General features: G+C 40.5%; 1 protein-coding gene across 1 annotated transcript in view; it reads left to right on the top strand.

Moving 5' to 3' along the window:
- Positions 1 to 10,374, top strand: part of LOC103811750 (protein sidekick-1) — a gene marked incomplete at both ends in the record, with an annotated part of 206,731 nt that extends 196,357 nt beyond the window's left edge. Inside the window, 3 exons of the mRNA XM_009084741.1 lie at positions 430 to 621; positions 2,189 to 2,310; positions 10,265 to 10,374. Coding sequence (XP_009082989.1) covers positions 430 to 621; positions 2,189 to 2,310; positions 10,265 to 10,374 — 424 coding nt within the window. The remainder of the gene's footprint in view (positions 1 to 429; positions 622 to 2,188; positions 2,311 to 10,264) is intronic.
- Positions 10,375 to 13,325: the final 2,951 nt, after the last annotated feature.

The following is a 13,325-nucleotide window of genomic DNA, read 5'->3' as shown; positions in this document are numbered from 1 at the left end:
CCTCTCTGCTTTGTAGAGTTCACAGGGTTAAAGTCCACCCTTCTGTGACATTATCCCCAGGTTTCCAAACCATTTCACAGCAAGCACTGTATTGTCATAGGAAAGAAAGAGACAGTCTGTTAAGATCTCCTGTCCTCTCCATCTGTAATCTGACAGGCAGATGATGCCCTGTAGGGTACCTACATCAGTTGTTTATTGGAAGTAACAATCTTAGAAAAATACTTGGGTGTTTTAGCCAGTGTTTACTTTAAGGGGTTTTTTTCTGCTTATAAAAGGTTACCACAGTAGAGTGGAGCATGGAACAAGGATCCACCACTGACCACAAGCAGATCGTGTGGATGCAGGAATTTACCCATCTCTGGGGTATTGTATAACTGGGCTTTAGAAGGAAAACCATAGCCCCTGACTTGGGTGTGCTTGTTTTTTCAGGGTACCAGATCTCCTGGGAGGTGTATGGCAGGAATGAATCACGCCTTGCCCGCACACTGTCCAACACCACCCTGGAGTACAAGATCACAGGGCTCTCATCCCTCACCACCTACACAATCGAGGTGGCAGCTGTGACTGCAAAAGGGAGTGGATGGGTCACATCCTCCACCATCTCCTCTGGTGTGCCCCCAGGTTGGTGAAACTGCATGAAACGAAAGAAAATGTGCTGATTCTTCATGAGGTTTTTTTCCTCAAGATACTTCAGCAATAATAAAAATGGTTTTATTTTATAAAACATTGAAATTCTTTACCACGTAAGTTAAATTGAATTTTTAGAACAGATTGAGATGTTAACATGAACATACTTGCAGTTTGAAATTTCCAGAAAGTTGAGGTGGTTTAATACAAATACAAAAAAATTGTAGGTATGACAATGGAATGGGCAAAGTAATAAAGTGGATACAATACAGAATCACTTGACATTTACAAAGTGACATCAGAATGAAGCCTGAATCAATTCAGAAAGTGTTGCCTTGGGGGAAAAAAATAGACTTTGGATGGTGCTAAAAGGGGAAGGATTTTCCATGTAAAAGTAGTATAGGTTATGTTAACTATAAGAGGTTACTTGTATAGTGAAGCTAAGATCTTATGTACAAGATTTTGAAGCTGTGGCCTGAGAAAGATTTGGGAAGAGGTAGTTCTGTCCTGCATGGTCTGAGTTACCAGTTGGGCACCTGTGCATTTAGCCTTTTGCATTTTGTTTTTGAAACTCTACACTCTCCCTCATCCAGTATAAAATACCAAACTAAATAGCCAATTCATACCTCAAACGAGCAGTTTCAGTTAATATATAGGTTAAAGAAGTAGAATTTCCAAAGTGTAGCAGTTATTGTACATCACTGAGGATATTCCAGCTTTTCCCTTCTCCAGATTTTTGGACTTTTCTCTATGACCTGAAATATGTTTGCCTTTTCCCTAATCATAGGTAATTGTGACAAGTTGTAGACTGGATCAATGCCATGCTCCCTGTTGTTAGCCAGATAACAGCATTATCCTACTTGGGCAGGGTTAGTTTATTGATCCTAGTTCCCATAAATGTGAAGTAAGAATCAGGAAATATTGTGTATTCATGCATACTTGAAATATATGCCAAAAACCTGCCTATTTTTGGCCTGTTGCATTTGCACATAGTGCAGCATTATCACAGAATCACAGAATGTTGTGGGTTGGAAGGGACCTTCAAGATAATCTACTTCCAACCCCCTGCCATGGGCAGGGACACCTTCCACAAGGTGATTACTGATTATAAATCTTCCTTATACACTACCTAAAAATTTGAACATTTTCTGTTCTTAGTTTTATGTGCTCTAAGAAGTAAGTAAAAATGATTGTCATTTAATTCTGGAGAAACAGAAGTACAATGGAATTAGGTGATTGGGCAGACCTGGAGCTGGGAAGTGCCTTCCCCCCAGAGCCCTCAGGCTTTGTTTGTTGGGCAGCTTCTCTAAAATAGTACCTGTAATTCTCTAGATGGGCTCTTTCTTTTCTTATTTGGTCTGCAAAAATGTAGTGCATGTTTCGAGCAGCAGAAATAGTAAAGCTGTATGAAACACTCTGCCAGAGAGCAAAGAACAAAAACTACAACTGGGGCAAGTAGAGCCATTTGCTCTATTATGGTAGTTCCCAAGGTGTTTTAGATGTTGAAACACTCAATGTCAGCTTGTGTTTCCATCTTTCATTTCCATTTCTATTCCTCCAGAACTGCCAGGTGCTCCATCCAACCTGGTGATTTCCAACATCAGCCCTCGCTCTGCCACACTTCAGTTCCGTCCAGGATATGATGGCAAAACCTCCATCTGCAAGTGGATAGTTGAAGGCCAGGTATGTCCCCAGCAGAAAGCTCTAATGAAGTTTCTGAGGGTTAAAAGGGGTCTAAGTAGTGAATTGCTGTTTGGATTGCAGTTTTTATTTCACTTTGGATGACAGCTCCTCTGTAAATGAGGCCAGTTGGTGGTAGCTGTTCAGGGGGCCATGGGAAGGTTGGGATGTGAGGGAGCTTGAGAATCTCAGCTGAGAAATGTCTGTGTGTCAGCCATGGAGAAAAGGTCATATGAATGCTGTAACTTCTGTTCAAAGGAACAAAAGCAAAATGGATATTACATATATATGTGAGAATGCTTATCCTTTAAATAATTCACATGGATTTTTGTAGAGTTGGTTTGGTTTTGGTCAGAAGAACACCAGATACAACCACAGGCAGCACATACAGCAGAGCTTTAGTCCATCCATTTATTTAAAAAAAGGATTTGAAACCTGTGTTTAGGTTCTGTGAGGTGTCTTTTCAAACCACATGAAAACCTGGAATTATTATCTCATAGATTCAGACGTATAGGAAGAATTGCACTGAACAGTAAAGATACCATTATTCATGAGACTGAGTGTATTTTTCTCACTTGTAATGGAATATATACTGAGGTTTTCTATCCAGGCCTCTAGATATGAATAGGATGAATTCTCTTCTCCATCAGCTTTAAACAATATCCCTCTTTCTGCTGTCATTATGCCTTGGAGGAGTTATATATTCCTCATTTGTTCTCCTGACAGATGAGCTTTGCTTCTTCCTTTCCACCCACAGATCTTTATAAATAATATAATCTGTTTTTAAGACCAAATGTTGGACTTCTTAAATCACCGTCACCACTTAGACATGTTGATACAATCACTTCACTTGGTAATGAGATTGTTGTGAACAAGTTGGTACATTTTGTGCCATTTATATACACATTATTGCATGTTACAGAATTAAACACTGAAATCCAATAATATGGTGGCTTAGCATGTTCTGAGAAGCATTTTCCTGCTGGAATGCCACTTTGATAGTGCTAGGAATTTGTGAATTCCGTGAGTTGCAGAATGCCACTGAAGTGAAATAAATTTGAATGCTTTAAAACTGCAGTGATAATTACCATGAAGTTCATCTGCATCCTTGAAGAGCCCTGAGTACAAACAGTGGTTTCAATGGTCCTTGGTGTGCAGGGAGGGAAGGGAAGGTCTTTCTTTTTCACAAACCCTCATCAACATCTCATGCATTGCTAGAAAAGTCAAAGTTTCATGGTTTTGATTGGTCAAGGAATTATTTGCTCAGTTTGGGGAAGGAGCACACCAAAGTCCTTGTGGAGTCTGGGCAGTTCTTTTCACCACACCTGCCCAAGTTTCTCTTTCATCACACGCCATTGTTCAGCTTTGGCTCAACAAGAAATGCTGTTCCCAGTAGATTTAATAAAAAAGTAAAAATTCTTGCTCACCTGATTAAGAAGAATCTTTTCAGGTATGCAGAGAAATTGGTGGCTCCTTAAGGATATAGCAAATCCTGTTTCCAGGATGACAGCTGCATATAATCCTTTGTTCACAGCCCTTTTCTGCCAGCACTCCTCTCAAACTCTTTCTCTCCTAAAGTGCAATTTCACAGCACCTTTAGCCAATCTAAACCAGAGTTCTTGCTGTCCTGCTCCCATTCCTTCTCCCCATCACACTTACCAAACTTTCCACCTGCCTCCTGCGTGCACTGACTCAGGCAGGATCATACCCAGAGCTGCTTCGAGCCTTGATCCAGCCAAGAACAAGTGAGTTTCAGACAGATCAACTCTCTGTGCAGGCTGTGTGTGATTGGAAGAGCATCATTGTAAGAGGAGGGAGTGTGAACATGGCACTGGGAGCAGAGATGAGGGCAGGAATGTCTCCATCCTCACTTGGACCTAAGCTGCTTTGGATGTGCCTTGTGTTTCCCTGCCCACCTTTCAGAGACACAAGCTGCCAGTGACACTCTTCACTTCTGCCTTTCATGTAGCCCGTTCTAAGCTGGGATTTATCTGTGCTGGGGTGCAAACTGCTGTTGCAACATCTGTATTTTAGCATAGACAACTGTAATTGTTCCTTAGGACTGTGTTAGATTAAAGGGTAGTGGTTATATCCCACCCTCAAAGGTATATTCTGAGCAGAAATGTAGGGAGGATTTTTGTCCTTCTGGATCTTTCATTCACTGACCCATGTACAGCTTTTAATAGCACTGTTAAGTGTTTCATGCCTTAGCATTAAATTAAAAGCCACTTAAGGGGTGGTTTTGCATACTGTGATTTTAAAACAGATGGTATTGCCAAGTGATGGGATCACATTTAACTATAAAACACTGTTCTGTATGTCATGCACTTCATCTCTCTCCTCTCCTGTAAGCTGGGCTTTGCATTGGACATCCCTTACATTCTGCCTCTTCCATCTCTACTGGGAATACACCTTTCACTCAGAATGTCTGAGCCCTTACAGACAAAATTCAGCTCTTTTATATTCACACACACAAGCAACCTGCCACCAACGTGTGTTTTTCTTCTTTGTTCCTTTATTTGGCAGAAAGCTTCCTTGGTGAGGGCAGGTCTAGAAAATGTTCCAAGTACTCCAGTTTGGCTAAGAGCCATTTTTGAAGTCTGATACTTCATGAACAATTTGGATGAAAAACACAGCTGGGAATTCCAGTTGACGTGAAATTTTGTGCATCTGGCCTTGGCTTCTGCTTTTTGTGCCGCGGCATAAATTCACGGGAGCCACTGTGGAACTAATTCTCAATTATGTCAATGAACATGAGAGGAAAATCAGGTCTTTTAGAGTTTAGTGTTGCTAGATACTGAAATATCAAGCGTTAAAAATCCCATTTCTGTGTTTCTAGCAAAGCTAAGTTCTGTACTTTTGAAGGGATTTCTTAAAAAATCACTACGTTGCTTCTTTTCCATCTTTTTATCTAGACTCAGAGGACTGGAGGAAACTGGATTTCCAAACAAAAAAAAACACCAAAATGCACCACTGCTATTTAAAAAATATTTCTAACAGTGTTTTTCCATTGCACAGAGTAGAATCTAAAAAGAAGAGGAGAGTCAAATGTAATATAAAGGTTCTGCTGACACTTGTTCAGGGGGACCAGCAGTAACTGCCTCGTGACATTGACACTCACAGGGAACTTGTTTCTCCCCAAAGAATTTCAGGAAATCCTTCCAGCCATCCTGTACTCTCAGATGCAGTTAGAGTCTATATTGCAGACTTTCTTTTGGCAATTTTCAGCCCAGAATGACTATGAGTCCCTGCTGGTGTTGATGTGCTTTCATGTTTGCGCTCTCTGTCTGCTGCAATCCAGTTTCAGCTTATTTTGCTTGTGTTGGATTTTTCCTGGGGTTTTGTCAGGAGAAGCACATAAATGAATTATAGAATGGTATGAGTTGGAAGGGACCTTAAAGATCACCCAGTTTCAACTCATCATGACATCATCGTGTCTGTGCCTTGGTGGGTGCTCTAGTCCATAGCAATGAGCTTTTAGAAATGCTGGGCTACCTTCTGCCCAGTTTGGTGGTTTTTTTCTGGTGGTTCATGTTATTTACAGACAGCAGAAGACCTGTGGAATGGCTGAAAGCCATTTCTGAAGAGGTATTACATTTCCTGGAGCCATGAGTGTGTGGGCTATTATAGAGTTTTTGCTTACAGCTTTGCTGCTGTTTTTAGAGAGATTTTGTATGAATGTCATGGTGAGCAGTAGCAGAGTTTCAAAGTGGTAAAACCTTTAAAGTATTAGCCCTGTATTCCCTTCTGAAGCTGTGAGTTGGGAAAGACGTTGCAACTTTAACCATGAATTTATCTGGTTTCCTGGGTTAAGTCACTGACCCAGATAGGATTCATCCATTGTACCAGGTGATTCTCTTGGTGTCGTTTTCACTTTGGAGCTGGTAAATAAAGTGTCTGAAACTCTGACAATTTTATGCCTTTGACAATCTTTAAATCAAAAATGGCTGAATCGATTTAAGGATTTAGTAAGGAAAAAAATTGCAGCCAGGCTGACATCCCACGAACCGAATTTCTCCCAAAGCGATTTCAAATGTGTGAGTTATGGACCTCTAAAATGAAAACTCTGACACATCTTGAACTATAGTAGAACACAGGGTACCTCTGTAATGTACAGAAACATTGTGCTTTCCTTCCTTGCACTGAGAACTTCATAACTGTTCAGAATTTTGGAGGCACTGATGTCTTATGTAAATGATTTTTTCATTCCAAATTGTAATTATTTTGGGTTTATTTTAAGTCAGAATTTGTTGCAGCTTTGCTCATACAGTGCATTCCATCAGCAAATGGTGAGTCATTTTCTCAAAAATGTAACATTTTCCTTTTAAGAAATGGAGAAACTAATGCACAGAGAAGTAAAAGCATCTGACATCACTTCCAATATTGTTTTATACTGTCTCATTTCTGTAATAATAGAGGAATATGCCCTTTTATTGAAAGTAATGCCTTGGGAGCAGCTGAGAGATGGGAATGAATATGTGCTAACTAGTGATGGCTGATCGTTACGGAGCATTATAGGAAGTGTCTCAGGGGACATAGGTGTTTTTATTGTGCATTGTAGCCCCGTTGTACAGAGAAGTGGGAAGATGCAGAGAGCATTCCTTGAGGAGTTTTTATGCCGACGGTAACAGGAAAGCAGTTGGTGTCTCATCTGCCTCTCAAAACAATGCACCCACGAAAACATGTGCATCTGTCAACAAACACGATCCCGCTCTGAAGTTTGCATACACCGTTATCCAAAAAAACAGCTACAAGAAAGAAGCCTTTAACTTCACTTGATTTTATGCAGAGTGGCTCAGAGTGGACTCTCCTGCCCCTCAAAGGACTCTTTTATCCGTACCACTGCCCGTACTTCTTTTTTGCCCCGTGGGAATCTCTTTGTACTCTGATTCTTGAAACTGATACGTTTCCTCTGATCTGACATCAGAGTGTTGCAGCAAAAATAATTTCCTTTTCCTTCCAGAGCCTGAAACTTGGAATCTGCTATAGATCTTGGGGAATTTAAAAATATAGAAGCCCATCATTGAAGGGTTTCTTCCAAGACTCACTTCTGAGACTATATATAACGTGTGTGTACGTGTGTGTGTTTATGTATGTATATGTGTGTAAAATAAATGAAGCTTCTTTTGAGTAACATGAACCTTGGCCCCAAGTCTGAGGTCCTGCAGAAGTCCCCAGGCTGTTTTCCAATCTGCCCTACTGTTCACCCTTCCATCCTCTTGCTTTGGAAAAACTCTCCACACAAAACATAGATATTAAAATATGCTACTGATTGCAGTAGAAGTTAGTTTCCCAAATGTTGGCACCAGATCCAGGGAACATTACAAGGCATTATTCTAAATAAGGCAAGTTCCTGATGTATTTTTCTTCAAGTCTTTTGCTGAATCACAGATCTGTGCCTGTAGTTGTATTTTGCTGGCTCTCTGTCACTAATTTAGTCAGAAAATGAGTCTAAAAGCTGTTAATTTAGGACTATCTGCACTGCTGCTTTGCCCATGGTCATCCCCCACCTCTCACTACAGGTGTTGGACAACTGTTACCAGCTGTCTCCTAAGCTTGGGTACAACCAACACATTGGTTTTGCTTGGCATCTGCCATTTCCTCATAGACTGCACCCATCATTCCTACCAGGGAAAGCATTCACACCCAGAAAACTGTCTCCTGGGATGGCTCCTGAGGGACTTGCCTGTGTTCTGCTTCTCAACCAGTATAAGATCCTTAATATTTCCACCTTTGCATCCTGCCAGTAAACATCTTGCTGCAAAGCAGGTGGAGGTTTGGACACCTCTCAAGCTTGAGTCAATGTCAGGTGTTCCCAGCCCTGTGAGCTGCTGGGGCTGGGCCATGTGGTCCTTAATGTGTATTAATGACCTGTCTGCTGCTGCTGCTCAGCAACTGCAACCTGTGTGCCTTTTTTTCTTCTTTTTTTTTTTTTTTTTTTTTGGTTAAGAAAGAAATATTTCAAAAAACTCTTCCTGCTTTTCAAATACAAAAAGATGACTTAGTCACCACTGGAGATTATTTGCAGCCTCCTGAGCTCTGTGGATTGTTGCTATACAATTACTGCAGCACTTGGAGGTGATGCTGTTAAGTGCAAGATTGGCAAAAATAAGCATTTATTATAGACTTTCTACAGTCTTAACAGAAAACTCATTTAATAAAAAGTGTTCTCTGTTTTCTTGACTGAACTCAACCCTCTCATCCTTTCTTTGTCCATGCAGGGTTCTTTTCCTAATTCTCTTTATCATCTCTTTGTTCCTGGGTTCAGTTTAGAGATGTTCTGTTTTGCAATGCAGACCTCTCTCAACTCATTTCCCTTAAGCTTCTGCATCCATCCATTACTAGAATTTATGGAGCTTGGTTAGGACTGGGTATTTTAAAAGGTCCATAATCTTCACTACCATCTACTTTATATATTGTTTAGTGGGTGGCAGTGACCTTGATCACCAACAAGAGTGAAAGGCCCATCAAGACCTGTTCAGCCACATCCCTCCATGGAAGCAGTGCTCTGCTAGGAAGATCACTGAGGCTTCTTTCCACAGTGCAATTCAGAACTTATATCTTTGGCCTAATTTTCTTTGTGTCATTTCTTCATGCACAAACATAAATATGCAGCACATCAAGTCCTGGGTGAGCGAAGAACTAAAACATCTATAAATAAATGAGGCTGCTTCTCCTGAAGGGAAAAAAAAAAAGAGTGAATGAAACCTAATTTTCTATTTGAAGTACTTGGGGTATGCTAGATACTTTGGGCTGTGGTGCCTATCGAGTGCTTTGACAGTGTCTATGGCTGTAACTTGTATACAGAACTCGTAAGGGATCTGTTTAAAAAAGATTAAAGGAAATAGCTCTTTACACAGTGGGTTGTGAGCTTCTGGAATTTGTTGCCACAGCAGTCTGTGGGAGTAGATAGTGTCAGTAGGTTAAAAAAGGATAAGGTGTCTTCACAGATGTTAAGTCTATAAATAAACACTGAAGGGAATATCTGCCCATGTACCCTCTAATAGCCTTCAGCCCACGACTGTGGATACCAGGCTGAAGGAATTGGGCTACAGGTACTGGCAGAGTTGAAACACTTGAATAAATGTGCACAGTGCTAGGGAATTCTACCAGGGAACCTTGCCTGAGCTCCCCTGTATTCCAGCACATGCAAATCTCCAAAGTGAAGCCCAACCATCTGCCCCCTCTCCTCTCCCCTTCTCTGTGCTCCTCGTGTGACTCCCAGGCACACATCCCTCCCCGTGAGTGCTGCTGTCCTCCAGGGTCCCAGGTCAGACTCTGGCCTTTCTCTCATGCCTTCTTGGCTTCCTTTTAAGTCTTTCAATCTTCATTTAATCTCCAGAAAACAGAATGGAAAGCAATGCTCAATTCTCATCACTACTTCGTCCCTTCCAACACTGCTGTAGCTGAGGGACCATGTTGGGCAACATGTTGTGATTAATTAATACAAAGGATTGCACATGCAAAAGTCTGGTCTAAGTGCAGAGCAGCAGATGAGGTTAAACCACTTTTGTTCTTTGACTTTGCTCTTGTTTCTCTGTCTTCATTTCCGTGACATTTTGCTTCCATTGAGACTTACTTAGTATGCATCAGTTCCTGCAAGTTATTATCAAGGCTATTTTTCACTTTCTTATATTACTACTTGATACTTTTGTATTGTGGCAGCAAGATTGAGCAGGGTATTACTCCTCTCAGGGTGTATTTCTGGAATGGATCTTATCACAGGATCCAGTGAAGTCCCAACAGGTACAAGGAAACTTAGCTAACTTGGTTGTGTTTTCACAAATATCTAGTGTCTTGTAATAGAAAAAAAAATAGTATTAATTAGATAATATGTGTTTAACAGCATTTGTGTTTTCACTGCTGTGATGGCACACATTGTAAAGAGGTTGTATATATTTGGTTTTTTTATATATATGGTCTGCTTTGTATTCCCTCTTGCCTTCCCCTTGTATAGGTTGGTGTGCTGGGTGATGAGGAAGAATGGGTGAGTCTTCATGAGGTGGAGAATGAACCTGATGCTCAGATGCTGGAGGTACCAAACCTTACTCCTTACACTCATTACAGGTAAGAACAGCAGGCAATTAGCTGCAACATGAAAAAAAAAAAAAAAAAGAGTAAATAGCAGCATGGAACAGCTTTCCTAATCAGAAACAGCTGGCTGGGTTTTGGAATCTGAGCAAAAGGGAAAAAGGTTTGCTGTTTTCATAGTTTATGCTTAAAATTACTAATCTGATATTGTTAATTGTAATTCACATACAATACAGTGCATTACATTAAGAAGGAAATTCAAATGCACAGTGAAATGCTTTCAGGAGTAATTGCTATCCTGTGACTTCCCTCCTCCAAGGGAGCACCAGTGCAACATCAGCCAGTGACAAATCAATTGTAGTTAAACTGGTGCGAACTTGTAATTACATATTTACATCAGCTTAAACATCGTTTTATTGATTGAACTTAATTTGGAAACATCAGTTAGATGAAACCTTTGTTTCGAAGAATTTACAAAGTTAAGCTTAATAGATATATGCAATGCTTAAACTGATGGAAGTGAATCTGCATTGTGGGTGCACCCCAGTAAACAAGATTGATTTTTAAATCGATTCAATCCCAGCAATGTGTTGCTGTAGTATAGACAAGATTGGAGATTTGAGGTACTCAATCCTAATGAAAAATACTTTCAGGAAGCAGCTTGCTAATGTAAAGGCTGGTTTCAAGGAGATCTAGTGGCAAGTGTTAACTCAGCTTAGTAGAAACTTGTCCATTTGTGCTGGCTGAAGGGCCTATTAACTAGCCCATGTGCTGTTGTAAACTACTAGTAGGTGCAACCAAGTAGAGTTCATATAATTTACAACTGATTCAGGCTGGCATGCTAATTTGCTTCTCTTGCTCACAAAACTAGGAACATATTGAATTTCTCAGTAACTCTCCACTGAAGTGTTTTAAATCTCATCTTCCAGAGCTAAACGTTTTACTAAAAGCTCTTTGAAAAATATTTTTGAACTTGAGCAGAGATTTCTGGTGCAAAGGTTTAGGAAAATTATCTTCAGGTTAAGAGGATTTTGCTCTCCTCATAAAGGTGGATCCTTAAAGCTGAAAAGGCAGAAGTGAGCAGTAAAGTGCAGGTCGTACCAGAGTTCAAAGTTCACTGTCCATGAAGAATAAGGAACACTTGCCCACCCAGACAGGTGGATGGAGAAATGTCTGAAGGATAGAAAGTAATGAGGAAGTACATGACAAATTTAGGGTGGTTATTTTTTTCCAGTTGTAAAATTTTTTGGTTTATTTTATTCCTCTATCTCATTTCTGTCTTGTATTCATTAAATTCTGGAGTGATCCCCGTTGTGCTGGGATCTTTCACACATCCAGTTCTCCCTTGATTTTTTTTTTCATTATAGAGCAGCTCCTTGAATTTTGCTCAGGTTTTTTTCTCTCATGCTTGTACAGATACAAGCTCTTTTAGCTTTGTATCAGTGTTAGGAAATTTTATACACATTTTTGAAACCTAGAAAGTTGTTGCCAAATGGATTAATTGTCTCCTAGTCAGCTTTGGTCATTGCCTGCTGAGGAAATACACCATGAGAGCTGATTATCAGACCAGATCTTTTCAGGTCATCTTTTCTATGTTTTGGGCCAATGTTTGAGAGGGAAATCAGGACAGTATTTGTTTAATGTGTTTCCTTTAGTGCATTTTGTAGAGAGATCGGAGCAGGGAAATAAACACTGCTGTGTTGACTAGCTCATCATTTTCCCAAGCTCAGTCATTAGGCCCCAAAATTAAGTGTTTGGTATGAACAGGTCACGTATTTATGTGCAAGTCCTGGGTACCTCTAATTGCGTGTGACAGGTGAGAGTTTCTGAAATGTACAGCACATCTTAATTATTTGGTGCCTCCTGTAAAAAAAAGATTGCTCTAAATCTTTTGTGACCCAATAGGGATTTCTATTGTAGAAGAGATAGTTTCAAGCAGACAGGGTATTTTTTTAAAGATGCATATCCATATTAAATAACTTAATCTTTCTTGTGCAGGAAGGCTGAAAATGCAGCACAGGGATAAATCAGCCTCTTTCAATGAGTAATTGAGGGGAAATGTTATCACTAGTATATTTTTTATATTGACAGGGAATGAGACTATCTGAAGTTTGATATTTTAATACCTTTCTGACTGTATTGTATGAGCATCGCAAGAGAAAATCACTTACTGCTAGCATAAGCTCATCAGGCTCGGTATAATTAACATAAATTTCTCACACAAATACCTAAGTTTCTAATAGACCCTAAGCTAATCTCATTTTCATTTTTTAAATACCTGAGAGGATCTGAAAGCAGTTACCATAAAGCATTCAGCAGTGAATACAAAGGGGACCTGTGTGCAACGACCTTTGTGGAACATTTAGAAAGCCCTAATTTGTATTTTTCCATCCCATTCTGGAAAGAGAGGTACCATCCACTGAGCTGTTACAGCACACACTGCATCTTCTGTAGGCACACCTACAGGGTGGGTGGGGGAGTAATTGAGACCAGCAGTGAGGAGAAAGACTTGGATGTGTTGGTAGATCTGAAAGTCACCATGGACTGCAGTGTGAGCTCAGCCCAGAAAGCCAATGGAATCCTGGACTGCATCACAAGGAGTGTGGGCAGCAGATCAAAGGAGGTGATTTGCCCCCTAGAGACTCCACCTGGAACACTGCACACAGTTCTGGTGCCCTCAACATAAGAAGGGCATGGAACTCTTGGAGCAAGTCCAGAGGAGGCCACAAAGCTGATTAGAGGACTGGAGCATCTCCCCTATGAAGACAGTCTGAGAGAGTTGGGACTGTTCAGCCTGGAGAAGAGAAGGTTGCGTGGAGACCTCATAGCAACCTTCTAGGATCTGAAGGGGCTCCAGGGAAGCTGGAGAGGGACTCTGTGTTAGGAACTGCAGTGATAGAACAAGGAGTAATAGGATTAAAATAAAAGAGGGGAAATTTAGGCTAGATATTAAAAAGCAAATTTTTCCTGTGAGTTTGGTGAGACAC

The sequence above is a fragment of the Acanthisitta chloris genome, unplaced genomic scaffold (genome assembly GCF_000695815.1).
Source record: "Acanthisitta chloris isolate BGI_N310 unplaced genomic scaffold, ASM69581v1 scaffold3721, whole genome shotgun sequence".
In the NCBI taxonomy this organism is placed as follows: Eukaryota; Metazoa; Chordata; class Aves; order Passeriformes; family Acanthisittidae; genus Acanthisitta; species Acanthisitta chloris.
This window is presented reverse-complemented; position numbering and strand designations above follow the sequence as displayed.